Consider the following 14118-nt stretch of genomic DNA (forward strand, 5'->3'; position numbering starts at 1 on the left):
TAGCTCCTAGCAGAGATGAATTGCCATTAGGCAAGCAAAACAGGAGCTTTATAATTCATTAATGTTTCCTTGGCATTTGTTTTCTTTAGGAGGTACCCAAAGCAGCCTAAAAAGCATTGCAGAAGGAAAAAAAATTAAAAAGTAATTCTAGAAGTTGAGGGTTTTATACACACAGAGGGAAATTCTGGCATGCTGAAGGCATGCATTAATGCTGTAAGAAGCCCCTGAGAAAAGAGCTGAAGCTGTTTAACTGAAATTAATAATGCATATAGAAAAAATTGACTGGAAAACTGTGGCCAGAGGGTGAGCAAACTGCTGACCTACATGCACATCTAAGTGAAGTGGTATTTGGTTTGTCCATGTTATATTTGAAGTGGAAGAGCAAAACATTTTACAAACTAGTAAAACCCAACCAGAAGTCTAAACTTTCATTCTATACTCTTTACCACTCTGTCTCTGATTCTGTAATAAAAAGGCTGCAGCCTCTGCTCTCACATAATCCTTTCTCAAATTCAAACCCATTAGGTTTTATCTCTCTATACTTTCCTTTGGAGAATAGGTCTCTTTTGCCACTAGAAACCCTCAGTTTAACATCCATTTCAGTATTGACTGATGTGAAGTCATCAATTCCAGGCCAGAAGAGCATTGTGATGAACCATGGTGAGTTTACTGGGGTTGCACCATCCCTGGGCTCAGAGGCAGGAAGAACAGGAGGGGATGCAGGAGCAGGTGGGATCAGAGACAGGCTCCCCACTTTACCAAGAAGGGCTTGGTGGTATTGGGAAAGAGGCCATGACTTGCATAAGGAGGTGTAAACCTTTAGTGACTGGAGTTCAAATCCACAGGCAGCTTTTCCATTAAGAGCATTAAGGTATTTTGTCTTGGCCATAGTGAAATACCTTTACTTTGACCTCTCATTAAGTCCTGTATTCAGCAGTGTTGTAAGGCATCAATATTAAAGCATGCCCTAATAACAGAGCTTGCAAGTGATAGTGCCAAAAATATCAAAGGAGGATCTGGGTGTTATTTAATGCTTCATTGTTGTTTTCTGCACTGGTACATTCTGCCCGTTAGAGAGCCGGTGTTCAAGAGCCGCTGTGTGAGCTCAGCCGTAGGACTGTAGGGAGGGATTGCAGAACTGTCGTGTTGTGGGCAGGATATATGGCTTGGAGAAATGTGCTCCAGGAGTCTGTCAGCCAGAGATGATAGGGGGAAATGAAGATGAGAGTGCTTTCTGGGAAAGTAAATCTGGGAAGGAAAATAAACCTGTCAAAGAGAAAAAAATCATCTAGCAATTGGTGGTGGTGGGAGAGTAAACTAGAGACTGAGAAGCATGCAGGACAAAAATCAGATGGTGTCATGCAGCTGAAGGAGATAAGAGAAATACAGAGGGTGGGGGGAAAACCCCAGGCATTGGGAGAAAGGGAAAGAAGATAAAAACTTCTGAGATTTATGGACATTATGCACCTGAAATTCATTGGTTTGCCATTTGTCTGCTACATCTGGAAAACAGTTTGTTTTTAGGGACTGCTTGTAGTAGGATAGGATTTTTCTCCACAACCCCTTTAAACTACTGCTGAAATGAGAAGATTTCATAGGCTGTTTTTATTTTGGTATGTTTATTCCACTCATATTTATCGCTGAAGATAATTTTTCAGTGAGATTAGTATCTGAATTAAAGTTACTGGGAGGATGCCATGATTCTTTAACAACGGAAGGGCAACATTTGGACCCAGGAATGACTTCTGCAATGCACAGATCAGGAAAAACGGCATTAAAATGCAGAAAGGTTGAAATTTCCTGTGCTAGGAGACCAGGACAGAAAAATACAAAATTACTGGGTTGCAAGATTGCATTTTAAAAGCTTAATTCCTACTTCTTGCTGGAAATTGGCATAAGGCTTCTGGCTTTGGTAGCTTGATCAAAAGAGATATTTTGTTGGTAAAACAAGAAAATAGGTGCGGAGGGGGCAATGGAGGGGATGAGTGATGCACACACAGGTGGGCCTTGGGGAAATGGTACATTTCATCCCTTCCCTGATTGTCTTCCAGCCACCACTCCATCAGGATCTTCTCCTGCCTTCCTCATTTCATCACCTCCAAATTGTGCTCCCTGGCAGTTAAGGGAATCAATCAGGAACTCTGCAGCTACAGGAGGCCGCGGGGGGCTGGGATCTGATTAAGGTGTTCTTGAAAACAGCTTTGCCTTTCATCTGAAACCATCGTCCTCAGACTCAATCACTGAGAGCAAGTGAACTCTGCATGTCCTGTTACATCACTTTACAGGTACTGGAGAAGCTACCTTTACAAAAATGGAATTTGCTTTTGAAAAAGCACACAGAGCTGTGGTGTGGGCTGTCCTGCAATACAGCACATAGCCAGCAAGTCACATCCAGTATATTATTAAAATGTGAAGGTTTTCTAACTTAAACAACAATTTTTAAACTATTATCTATAATTTATGCAGGCTTTCATATGGCATAAAATACTTCACAAATATGTTTTCTGCTGTCACTGTTCCACATAAATTCCAAAGCAGCTAAGTTTGTTCCTTCAGTTTCAACACACAGGACAGGTTTGTAGAGAGTCTCAACATGTATCCGTAAGTGAAGTAAAATTTTCATTTTATTGCAATGAATTAAATCCCATAATTTAATTTGTTGGGTATTTGCAAAAGGTCAGATCAATGTCAGTAGTCTCAGCACCGTTCCAGGAGCAGTGCTACTTTATTAACTAGGCAGACAGAACATTGTTTCTATGGATTGTGCATAAATAGTGTTTAGAATTTTTTTTTTAATTTCCTGTCGGTGGACGAGTTGGATAAAAAAAATAATAGTCAAAGTTGTGTGCTAAGTTGTTAGGGTAAACCATTTCAGGCAATAACTGAGTGCAGAACATGGATCTGGGTGCTGGAACTCACAGTATATTTCTAATTTAAAATCATTCTGTAAAGAGATCAGATTTTCCTGATTAAAAACCTTGAGAAAGCTTATATTTAATATCCACATCTACATTCCATGCTGTGCTCAAATTTAATCTCTGTCTAATAACAAGGGTTTATAATGATATTGATTCAGCTAGAAGATAGAAACATCTCCAACAGGATATTTTCACAAACCAAAATAAGTGATGTAACTTCTCCATTTGAGTTCCACAGAGCAAAGGACGAGAGCTGAACACCCACTCTCACCTGTGTGCTGCACAGGAAGGAGACTGGATTCCTTGCTCAACATAGCACCAATAATTACATCATTCAAAGTTGTTTTACTCTGTGTTGAATCTGTTTACAAGCAGGTGTAGTTGGAGAAAATACTGCTCCAAAGTTTAGAAAAACTGTTTCCTGACAAGGCCTTTCAGCCTTTGCTCATTGTACCTGCCCTTTCTGCAATTCTGCCCCCAATGCCTTTATTTCCATGCTGGGAGCGCCATGCCTGAAGTGGCTGTGAACGTATTTGTGGAATGTGACTGCCATGGACCAGCCTGTGTCTTCAGTCCTGCATCTTCTGTAAAATACTTCTTTGCTTTATCCCAGGCATTTATCCCTGTGCTTCTCAGGGTGGAAATTTCCACACAAGCCTTTGTGACTCACCTTGGACCCTGCCACTTGCATATGTGGGTGCTTTCAGCTGCAAAGAAGAAAGCCATTTCTTTGTTCTTGTTCTATGGGGTTTATTTAAGTGAAAAATACATTAAATTATGTTAATTTATGCTATTGCCTGAGTGAAGAATGCATTCCACCCACAAAGCCAACAATATTTATTTTAATTTTATTTAAAAAAAAATCATTTTACTTAAAAGCATTCATTTCATATGGACAAGCCCCTTCTTGCCACCCCAGAATTCCTGTGAGAGTGACACCAAAATTATCTCAACATGTATTAGCTCAGCTAAAATAATGTGAAAAGATACTACAAACATAACAGAAAGATTTTTGCTTATGAGGCATAGCTGGTGAAGTGAAGACTGCATTACGTATATTCATGTCTGAGGAGAATCTATTTGCATCTTGCAAATTTTAAGAGATACTCAGAGCTGCATGGAAAACTGGGCAAAGCTGTTGATATAGAGGACACCAATCTTTGCAGAGGAATTTATGCAAACAGAGCAACTTCTAAGGCTTTTCATAAAGTCCTTTATCTTCAGAGCTCTCTTCCTCCTTTTGAAGGGAAAGTGATGTAGCACTCAGAGAGCGATAGCATCAATTTCCCATAAAATTCTCGCTGTGTTTACCGTCAACTGAAGTGTTTCATTAACTCAGAACTATATTGCATTCAGCTGATGCCACAGTCACTTTCCAAGACTGGACAATTCCCCACTCATTGCCTCCCCTGGTGCAGCTCAGGGAGGTGCAGGTGCAGACATGTGTGTGTAAGAGCATTTGGAGAGGGAAGCCCTTGTTGTTTTCCCCTCCTCTTCATCACCAGCCTCTCCCCGTATGGCGGGGGGCTTTTGCCTGGCACAGCAGGTGAAGGTGGCCAGGAAGGCCATGCGGAAACGCTTGTTCATGAAGCAGTAGATGATGGGGTTCACACAGGCAGAGGTGTAGGACAGCAGGTGGATGAAGGAGATGGGAGCCCCCGAGAGACGCCGGTCTGCGGAGGCCGTGTCGAAGGCTCGCCAGGCGTTGACACTGAAGATGGGAGTCCAGCAAATGAAAAACAAAACCACTATCACCATCAGCATACGGATGACAAGTTTCTTGGCCATTAAGTTGGCAGAAGAGCTGTTGCTTCTCACTCTCTCTGTTTTGTTGTGGCTCATAGCAGAGAGCTGTTGCAATGGCATTTTCCTTATTCTTTTGGTTTTGTTGAGGTAACATCCATCTCCATCCTCGTATTTGGCGCTGCAGGTGCTTATTCTTCTTTCTGTACATATAAAGTGCTGTTTAAATAGTTGGCAAAATATCTCTGAACAGTGAGCCAAATAAAAAAATGAAGAATGTGGTCTAAAGCTAAATAAACAATGTAATTCATAGCTGAGCAACTGTTGTGAAGAAAACACCGGGCTGCTTCTGAGCCAGTCATGTTACCAGCTGCTCTGAATCCACTGTCTCCCGATATTCTCACATCTTACCTCTATAAAAACTGACGCAAAATGTGTAAACATGTTGCTTAGTTCAATATGGACTGAAGATAGTTTTTGAGGTTATATGCTTCTATTTTAATTTGACAATTTTAATTGTGACATTTATTCACAAAAATGGTCCTCATCCATGGCCAGAAAAAACCCTTGGTATTTCTATAATAAACAAATTAGAAATTTAATGTATTCTCCCCTGAATCTTTGCAAACAAGCCATAGGTGAGGTTTATTTGCTAACAGCAGAGTAACTGTAATCAAGAAATATGGCTGGCAAGTTTGTGACACAAGTGACCTAATGATCACTTTTGCAAGTAGAAAGCTTTCCTTTTACTAGCCTCAAAATGCCTGCTCATATATTCAATTGTAACTTAAAAAAACCCACCCCCAAACTAAAATGTATTGTTACCTCGGGAAGATTTTCTCTGGCTAGCATCAAATTTTATTCCTCTGTAGAGTTCCAAAGAAATTAGACCATATGCAACCATCATTATAATCCCAGGAATAAGAAAGAGTGTGAGTAGCAGGAAAGTGTACCTAAGGAATAAAAAGACACTGAGAATAGGGAATGGCACAAAATCAGAAAAACAACTGAGAACTGGGGAAGACAGGACTTCAAGATTTCTTGATTTTTTTTCCTGCCAATACAAAGTATTGTTTGGACACCTCAGAAATTTGAAGCTTCCTACTTCTTCTCCTGCTTCCCCCAGAAAAGTGAAGACGTAACAAGACTATAATGGCTGAAAACCATATTTTATCCCACCTATGCAGCCCAGAGGAGATGGGCATTCCCACAGTGCTTAAAGGGAGCAGAAGCTCTCTCTGCCCATGAGTGGGGCTTCCTCCTGTAACCAGATGAGCTTTAGATGCCCTGTAGCTTTGGACAATGTAAAAACTGCCTTGCAGAAGCTAAATGAGCAGCTGCTGATTCTCAAAGAAGTCCTAGGTAGATTAAAAATATTTTAGTGGTTTGACTCAATGATCTTAGAGGTCTTTCCCAATGTAAATTATTCCATTATTCTGCTTTGGAGAGATCTGACTTCCTGAGGGCCGTGGCCATGTGGGGAAAGACTGAGCAGCTGCAGCCTGGATTTTCACCCCTGGAGCCATGCAGAACTCCTGAAGAGGGATCCCAGAACTGGCAATCTCTTTGTTAAAGAAGGAGCTTTTACTTGGTTTCACATCTGCTACTCTCCTAATCTGCTTCTCTGATGCAATGATAAGTTGGAGAAAATATTATGTTTAAATGCATGCATGAGCCTGTGTCTCTCCTGATCCCCATGACTTCGGTGCAAACTCAGTAACACACCTGGAAATCTGTAGTGAGAGTACAGAGAAGAAAATTTTGTCCTGTACCCTTCCTCCTCATGCTACCAAATACCTGAGACTACTACTGAAATCATTAACACAAAGTTATTCTCTTTGTGGACATACCATACCAAAGTGTTGCAGACTTTAATCTTTTTCCCAGTTCCAATTGACCTTCAGTATCAAAAAAAAAATCTTACACTTTCTTGGTGCCAGTCAGTGTTTAGTCAACGTGCAAGGACATCATGTCTAAGTACTACTGCTGTTTGATAATGCTGCTGTTTACCCTGCCTGGATGTGTAGGACTAGGAGCATGTCTCTGCCCACTTCCCTCTGCCCCTATCCTCCATAAGCAACCAAAAGGATTCTCAAATAAGACATTTGCAGTCTCATATTCTAGTTCTCTGCTACAGGGAACCTTCAAACAAATTAACAGGCAGGGCAGCACACAAAGGGGTGTTTGTAAGTTCTGCATTTTTCAAACATTAATCAAGGATTTCTCTGAGAATGTTGAAGTTTATGTGTAAATGAGTGAAAGCAGTATTCCTACCACAAGTGACAGATGCTTTCTTTACAGTGACAATTGGGGCTTAACAGACCATGGTGTGAGAATCACTGCCATGTTGGGCAGTCTTTCCTATGACAAGGGAAAAGTCATGCAAATGTCAAAATATTAGCAGCTTAAAAATGTTTTTTTTTACATCTTCAATAAGTATGACAGAGTGCAAACATTTGCTGAAGGTTAATACTTGATTTTCGATAGGCTTATTGCTACCATGAAATCCTGTTTTCCAGCAGATTTGCTAAGAGCCAGTTATGTCTTACCAAGACTGTTGAATGACATCGCTTGGCCAAAGGAGCCGGCACATGTTTGCCGTGGTGTTGTTGTACTTGGTGAAAGGTACCAGTTTGCTGTAGATGGGGTATGGTGACATGATAGTAAAGGACACACACCAGGTCGCAGCAATCACTCTCAGGGCATGAGATTTTGTCTGCCAGACCCTGGACTGCAGCGGTTTGCAAATGGCACTGTATCTCTCCAAAGATATGGCAACCAGGTTGAATGTAGAGACACTTACAGAGACACCTATATATATAAAATAAAGGAAAAAGTTATTCTCTTGTCTTAAAGGTTATGTTATGTTCAAATTGTCTTTCTAGCTTGCTGTATGCGTATAAAATTTTAAAAACATAGCAAACTATTTATAAGCAGAAGTATTTATAAACATCACATTGATTAAGTCAATGAGAACATGTGGGCAGTGGGTCTGAGTCTCCAGACTGCTCCAGACTGATATTCCTGCTCTGCGCTTCTCTTACTCCAAAAGTCCAAGAAAAAATACACTGTCAAACCATAAAATTCTGGTAACAGGGAAAGAAGACAATTTTACTCCTAATTATTCTCTTTGCTACTGTGGTTTATTCACTCCACTAATTGCATGGAAATTCAAACAAATCATTGGAAATCAGTTAATTACTCTTTTAACACTGATGTTCACAGTTCCTTTTCTATTGTTTTAATTTTTTGAGTGTCCTGCTTGACTTGTGATCTGATTTTCTCATTCAAGAGAGTTAAATCTATTACAACTTTTTAATTAGATGCTAATGGAGTTACAGACAAGGAGAAATGAAGTCATGAAGCAGAATCTTTGTCCTTCGGGTACCCTTAATTTCTTCTGTTCATATTTTATAAAATATAGTGCGATTGTCTTTCTGTCATTGACGTGCCCAAGTTCACCACTGTAAAATTATAAATATTTTTTCTTAACTTTGCCACAATGTTTTCTTTCAGTGAATGAGCTTTTATTTGTCTTTGTGAATGTGGGTCAGACTATAAAATGCCAATATTGTTACAGTTTGCTTTACAGAAATCATCTGGAATTGAAAGTTTGTATTTCTACATCTTAAAATGAAAAATTGAGCTTAGTTGATGCAATGGTTGTCAGTGTCTGTTTGTCAGGTGATGTGTCTTAGATGAACCTTTAGTTGGAAATCTTCACATTCTGACTCTTAAAATAAAACAGCTTCATAATGAGAAACTTTATATTGGTCTGTTTCAATGGATTTTTTTTATAAAGTAATTTACACTGTGTGCAATAAGAGGAAAATGACAATGTTTCAGTAATGTTTTATGGTATTTTTGCCAGCAATCCATTGTAATTGTTTAAACATGGCTTTTAGTTTTATTGGTTTTATCTACAAAAAGATGTCGATTTCCCATTCGCACACTTTAGGTGTGTACTTTCACATCAAAGTTCTCAAGGGCATGGGTTGAAAGGGGACCTGAGGTTTCTGTAATCAACTAAGGGTCTCCCAAAGCGGGAAAAACTTTGCATTATGTTCTTTTTTTCTTTTTTTCTTTTTCTCTTTTTCTCTTTTTCTTTTTCTTTATTGTTTGGTTGGTTTTGTTTTGTTTTGCTTGTTTGGGTTTTTTTGGTTAAGTAACAAGCAAATGCAGAGGAAATATTAAATTGAGACAAAAATCACTTACACACACATACACAAGGAGACGTTTTGAAATTCCCAGCTCCTGGCTCCACAACCAAAAGGAGTATGGCAAGGCATATGAAAATGATGCTTCTTAATGTCAGCCTCTAAAATTTATATCTGTGTTTTATGGTCTTCTGGTGAGCTCTGATCACACCTGGTCTGTCCACAAAGAGTACTTGCTCCAACTTCCAGCTCTGCAAATTACACCTACTTTGGCCTATTTCTCTTTTCTTTTTTACATGATACTACTGCTGCCAAAAATCTGTGGGTAAAATCTGCTCTTATTGAGAGTGTATAAGCCCATCATTTCTGGTGGGTGATCTGAACACTGATAGGAATCTTGTCAGGGATGGGGAAGCAAGTGCATGTGCTGGGTTCCTCGTTAAAATCTGATCATGCAATATCTTCACATCCAGCGAAACACTTCTGTATGTAATTAAAGTTGTGTGTGCCTCCATGTTTTGCTGGATCAGACCAAGGACACCAGAACCATGAAGATTTGCACTACAAAGTTGTTTCTTCATAATACTGGTAACTTCAATGGTGGATGGAAACAATCAGCCTTTTATAGATCTTTAAATACCTTTCTCACCTGTCTCATTAGTCAATCTTCAAAATAGGTATAAACTTCCCAGACTTACCCATGAAATAAGTGGCAGTTTTGCACACAGCACTTCCAAAAATAAAATCTTTTAGCAGGTTGGGAATGAGGGTGAAAGGCATGCAGAAAAGGCAGAGCATCAGGTCGCTGACTGCTAGTGACAGCAGAAATGTGTTGGTGACTGTTCTCATCCGCTTGTTTCTTATCAGCACCGTAATCACCAGAATGTTCCCCAAAATGCTGAGCAGAAATATCAAGCAATAGAGCAGAATCCGTATTATCTGATGGAAATCTGAAAGTTGTCATAAGAAAAGATCAGTTACACTGTATTCAACTCAGATTAAGATTATATATTTCATCCTTTAATCAAAAGGTAAAAACCTTTCTGTATTCAGTTTTCTGAAGGTTTATGTCTTTACATCAATGCAAAATCAGTGAAAGTGCTGAAATTCTTAAATGTATTCTGATCTACCTAAATTGCATAGCATTAAACTACAGTATAAGCAATACAATGTACATTTGGAGAGTCAAATACAAGCATGTGCTTCTCATGCTACTTACTGTGCACCACTTAGTCACCACAGGAGATCCTATTTTATGCAAAAGGAAGAAAAGATCAAACAATCAAAAGATATTTTAATATATGGAATTTTTTCAGCTTCAGAGTGCTATAATTTCATATTAAATCACTTTCATACATGGTATCAGATCTGATCACTCCGTTGTTATTGAATTGAGAAAAAGTCATGTTACTCCAAATCCTTAGCAGAGATGTTTACATTTTGTGCTCCAAAGTGCTACTGTTTTAGTTTTCCATTATATCCAAATTTTGTCCTAGTTCAATTTTGAACTTGGAAAACCAGCACATACTAAATTTTTTGCTGCCTGTTTCTCATACTAACTTAAAAGCAAGCAGTTGATTTTGCACTCTCTCGGAGAAAATGCCTTGCATAGCTCTTTCTTTCTATGGTATCTCTACATCCAGCTAGAACTAAAACTGCCCGGAAAAGATCAATTTTCCATACATACCTTTAGAAGAATAAGGTACATCATCCACGCAGAAAAAAGTGTCATTTTCCAAGATGATATCGCAGAGGAAATCAGTAATGTTGGTAGCATTCCCAAGGAAGCTACTAGCATCAACTATTTCCATTCTTCAGTATCCACAGGTTAGCTTTGATGAAGAAGAAGGTGGGTTTGTAACTATCTGCCCATGCTTTCAGTAAACAAAAACGTTTCTGAATGAAGTCTTCAGAAGAAATACAAGAGAGGCAGCCGTGCAAGGAAGCTGTTCTGACTCTCCGGCAGGAGCACCCAGCACACAGAGTCCTGCTCTGGCTGAACAAGATTTATTCCAGGGGCACACACAGCAGTTCAGAAAAGCAAAGCGTGTGTGCACCCACACACTCACACGTATGCACACACACACACACACACATCCCCTCCGGTACTTTTTAGATCCACCCTCTTCAGCTACTGCACTACTGTTGGGATTATAAACAGGCTAGAAAAAGATTACAGCATTAACCCCTTGCAAGATTGCTTCTACTCATGTCTCTGCAATATTTCTCAGAGTCAGCCTGTTATGTCACAGCCTATAAATGAGAGCCGGTGAGTGAGGAGAGTGATAAATCTGTCTCTCAACTAACATTTAAAACGGTAAGAGTTGATTAATAAAAGGGCAGAGAAGAGAAAAACATAGTGAAGATTTTGCATTCCTTACATGGAAATGATTCTTGTCTTCTTATTTTTCAGACTAAACTGAAGATAGGGTAGACTCAGAAAAATAAAAGCAGCTACATTTATCTCATTTGGCGAAGTGCTAGTTTCGTATGAAAGTGCTGTACGTGCCTGATCCAAACCCCAGCAAGTCAACAGAAAAACCCACTAATTTCACTTAGTGGATCAAATCTTTTGAAAGTATATTAGAATTGTCAGTTAATATAAGAAGAAGTTTATACATTTCCTCTGTGCAAGAACTTGTATATGACTTGACAAACTTGATGAAGCTGATAAATTGTGGCACGTTAATTACACACCACTGGAAAACACAAAGATCTTGATGGTTTAAAAGTTCTGCTTTTTTAATACATAAACATCATCCTCTGGTGTTTTCACAAAGTCATGGGCTTTTACTTTCCAATATATAGCTTGTTTATGGCCAGAAATGCAAATTAATATTAGAAATTAATCTCTATTATAACTGAATAAAAAACTAATTTCACATTTAAAATCCCGTTTACTTAAAAGCAGAGCAGTAACATGTTCTTTGTAACAAGTCCTGACCCCTGAAAGCTGATATACACAGACTGGAAACCCTGGCTTTCTTTTCTACTCTTACCAGCTTTGCTTTATGGTATGAATAATGGGAACGGGTATGTAGGAAAGTAGATTGAAAAGTTACATTGAAAGTTCTAATTTCTCAATTATCCTTTGTTCCTCTGGGAGTCCTGGATGCAGCTGGCCATCAGTGGTCCATACCAGCGCATGGTCTCACTGACCACCTTGCTCTCAGGGTGCGAGAGGCTGGCCAGGGCTACAGGGCAGTGATTAACACTGTAAAGCCAGTGCAGGTCTCTCGTGTTAGTCTCAAATATATGTGTGATGGGGTGAAGGCCCAACTTCCCCAGGACAGCAGGAGCCCCTCGCTGAGCCCCAACCCAAGGGATGGGCCCACTTCAGTGTCAAGACATGCTTGCTAAGCACATGCAAGATGGATGAAGCCAAAGAAGCCAGCAGCCATGGCTGGAGGCTTACAGAGTTGGCAAAAAGGCAAACTGAACCAGGCTGCACTGGACACAGCTGACTTTGTGTGCTGTGCAGACAGCAAAGGACCTGAGATCACAGTGGTAGGACACAGCATGTGCAGCTCAGGCTTGAAGAGTTGAGGGATAAGTACTGAGTCATGACTAACTCCAGAAGGTACCAATTTCTGCCAAAAGCAAGAGCAAGAGGGAATGATATTCTGTGCAAATCCCAGCAGCTATGGAGCTACTGTTTAAAGCAAACTGGATCACCTTGTTCACATGCTCAGGACTCTGAATGTGTAAGGTGCAGCTTTCCTCTACTAATTTGTCCAGAGATTTTTATCTGTTATTAGAGTCCTCATCAGTTTTCCTTCTCTGAACGCCAGGCTTACAGACTGGCTCACAATTCCAAGGGTTTAGTTCCCTTGGAGTCATTTTAAACATTGGCATCGCATTTACACAATTCTTTTCCCCTGGCAACAACATAGTTCTAAACAATAGATTGCACATCATAGTTAATAATTTTACTATTTCCTTTAGAAGTTCTGGATGAATACCATCTGGTCCTGGGCTGAGCTTGATTCAGCATCTGCTAGTTAAATTGCCAGAGTAAATGAGGAAGAATTTGCCATGAACTCTTGACTCCTCTTTTGGAGTGGATTTCTGCATGAAACATATCAAGATCAAAGAGTTTTGTTTTTCTAGGCTTTTATTTTGCATAGATTAACTCAAATGTACAGCCAATAGTCCTCATGTTTGGACCGTTCTGAGTTGCCTTTATAATATCATTTCTCTCTACTACACTTAGCTAACTGCTTGACAGATCACTATCCCATCATCTCATTGTCTCCCTGCAAGTTTTAGGAGGGAAAAAAGGAGGTTTTATGAAATGCTTGCTCATTGCTGATGTAATTTTATCATTTAGGAGATACAAAAACCTGACCGTCTGTCCACTTGTACTTAATCATGCATTATTTGGGATGTTGAAAGATTTAGGCAAGAACTTCTCGGGAGCTGTTTTATTAGCAACACTGATTTATTAAAAAATTGGGGGTTTTAATTAAGAAATAATTTAGGTATCTTAATATAGTGAAAAGAGAAACATAGATATGTTTAAAAGGTGCTCATTTCTTTTGCAGGCTATACATGTTGTTGTATAACCCTTTCCGTCCCTTCAGCCTGTGAATATTAATTCGCTAGAAAAAAACAGTTCAGGATTTAAGCTAGAGATGCAAGCAAATAGCCTGGCATCCCCTTATACTGTGGCTATATTGTGTCCTAGAACCCCATGCCAAGTAACCTGCATCAACACAAGGCCCAGGAGATCACATTTTCTGGGTTATACTAATACCATCAAGTGTTGGTACCATTAATAATCTCCTTTGAGCAAATGTTTGCATACTAGACCAACATCAGCCAAAGTCAAAATCCATCACATGTTCTAAGGTACTGGTCATCTGAGACTTTTCTGAGGTACAGTCATGGCATGGTTTGTAAAAAACAGATAAAACATCAGAGACTGCCACCAGAAACAACCTCAATAGGTTATAATGTCAGCAACAAATGGGTACAACTCTTTTTAACAGTACTCTACTCCTTAAAACTCAAAATAGCAACAGACTGCTAAATAAAGGCCCACCTGTGACAACTGAGAACAGTAGTCTTTTATTTTAAGATTCCAGTTAGGCACATAATAAAGAGTCACTCTTTATTATTAATCAAATATTATTAATCAATAAAATTAAATATTATTAAATAAATAAATTTTAATAAAATAAAATAAAATTAATGAAATAAATATTATTAAATAAAATCAAATATTATTAATCAAACTCTTTTACCACAAGAGATCTTCATTAGCATATCTCACAGAGGTACATTAATGAAATCAGTTA

The 14118-nt window shown here is 39.1% G+C and overlaps 1 protein-coding gene across 1 annotated transcript; it reads right to left on the reverse strand.

The window, feature by feature from the left end:
- Positions 1–4337: 4337 nt before the first annotated feature.
- On the reverse strand, positions 4338–10629 carry CCKAR (cholecystokinin A receptor; the record flags this gene model as incomplete). The annotated part of the gene is made up of 5 exons (XM_083861064.1): positions 4338–4864; positions 5487–5614; positions 7211–7472; positions 9517–9768; positions 10506–10629. 5 exons carry the CDS (start codon positions 10627–10629, stop codon positions 4338–4340), a joined length of 1293 nt encoding a protein of 430 aa, XP_083717190.1.
- Positions 10630–14118: the final 3489 nt, after the last annotated feature.

Source organism: Zosterops lateralis, assembly GCF_965231275.1.
Source record: "Zosterops lateralis genome assembly, chromosome: 5".
NCBI lineage: Eukaryota > Metazoa > Chordata > Aves > Passeriformes > Zosteropidae > Zosterops > Zosterops lateralis.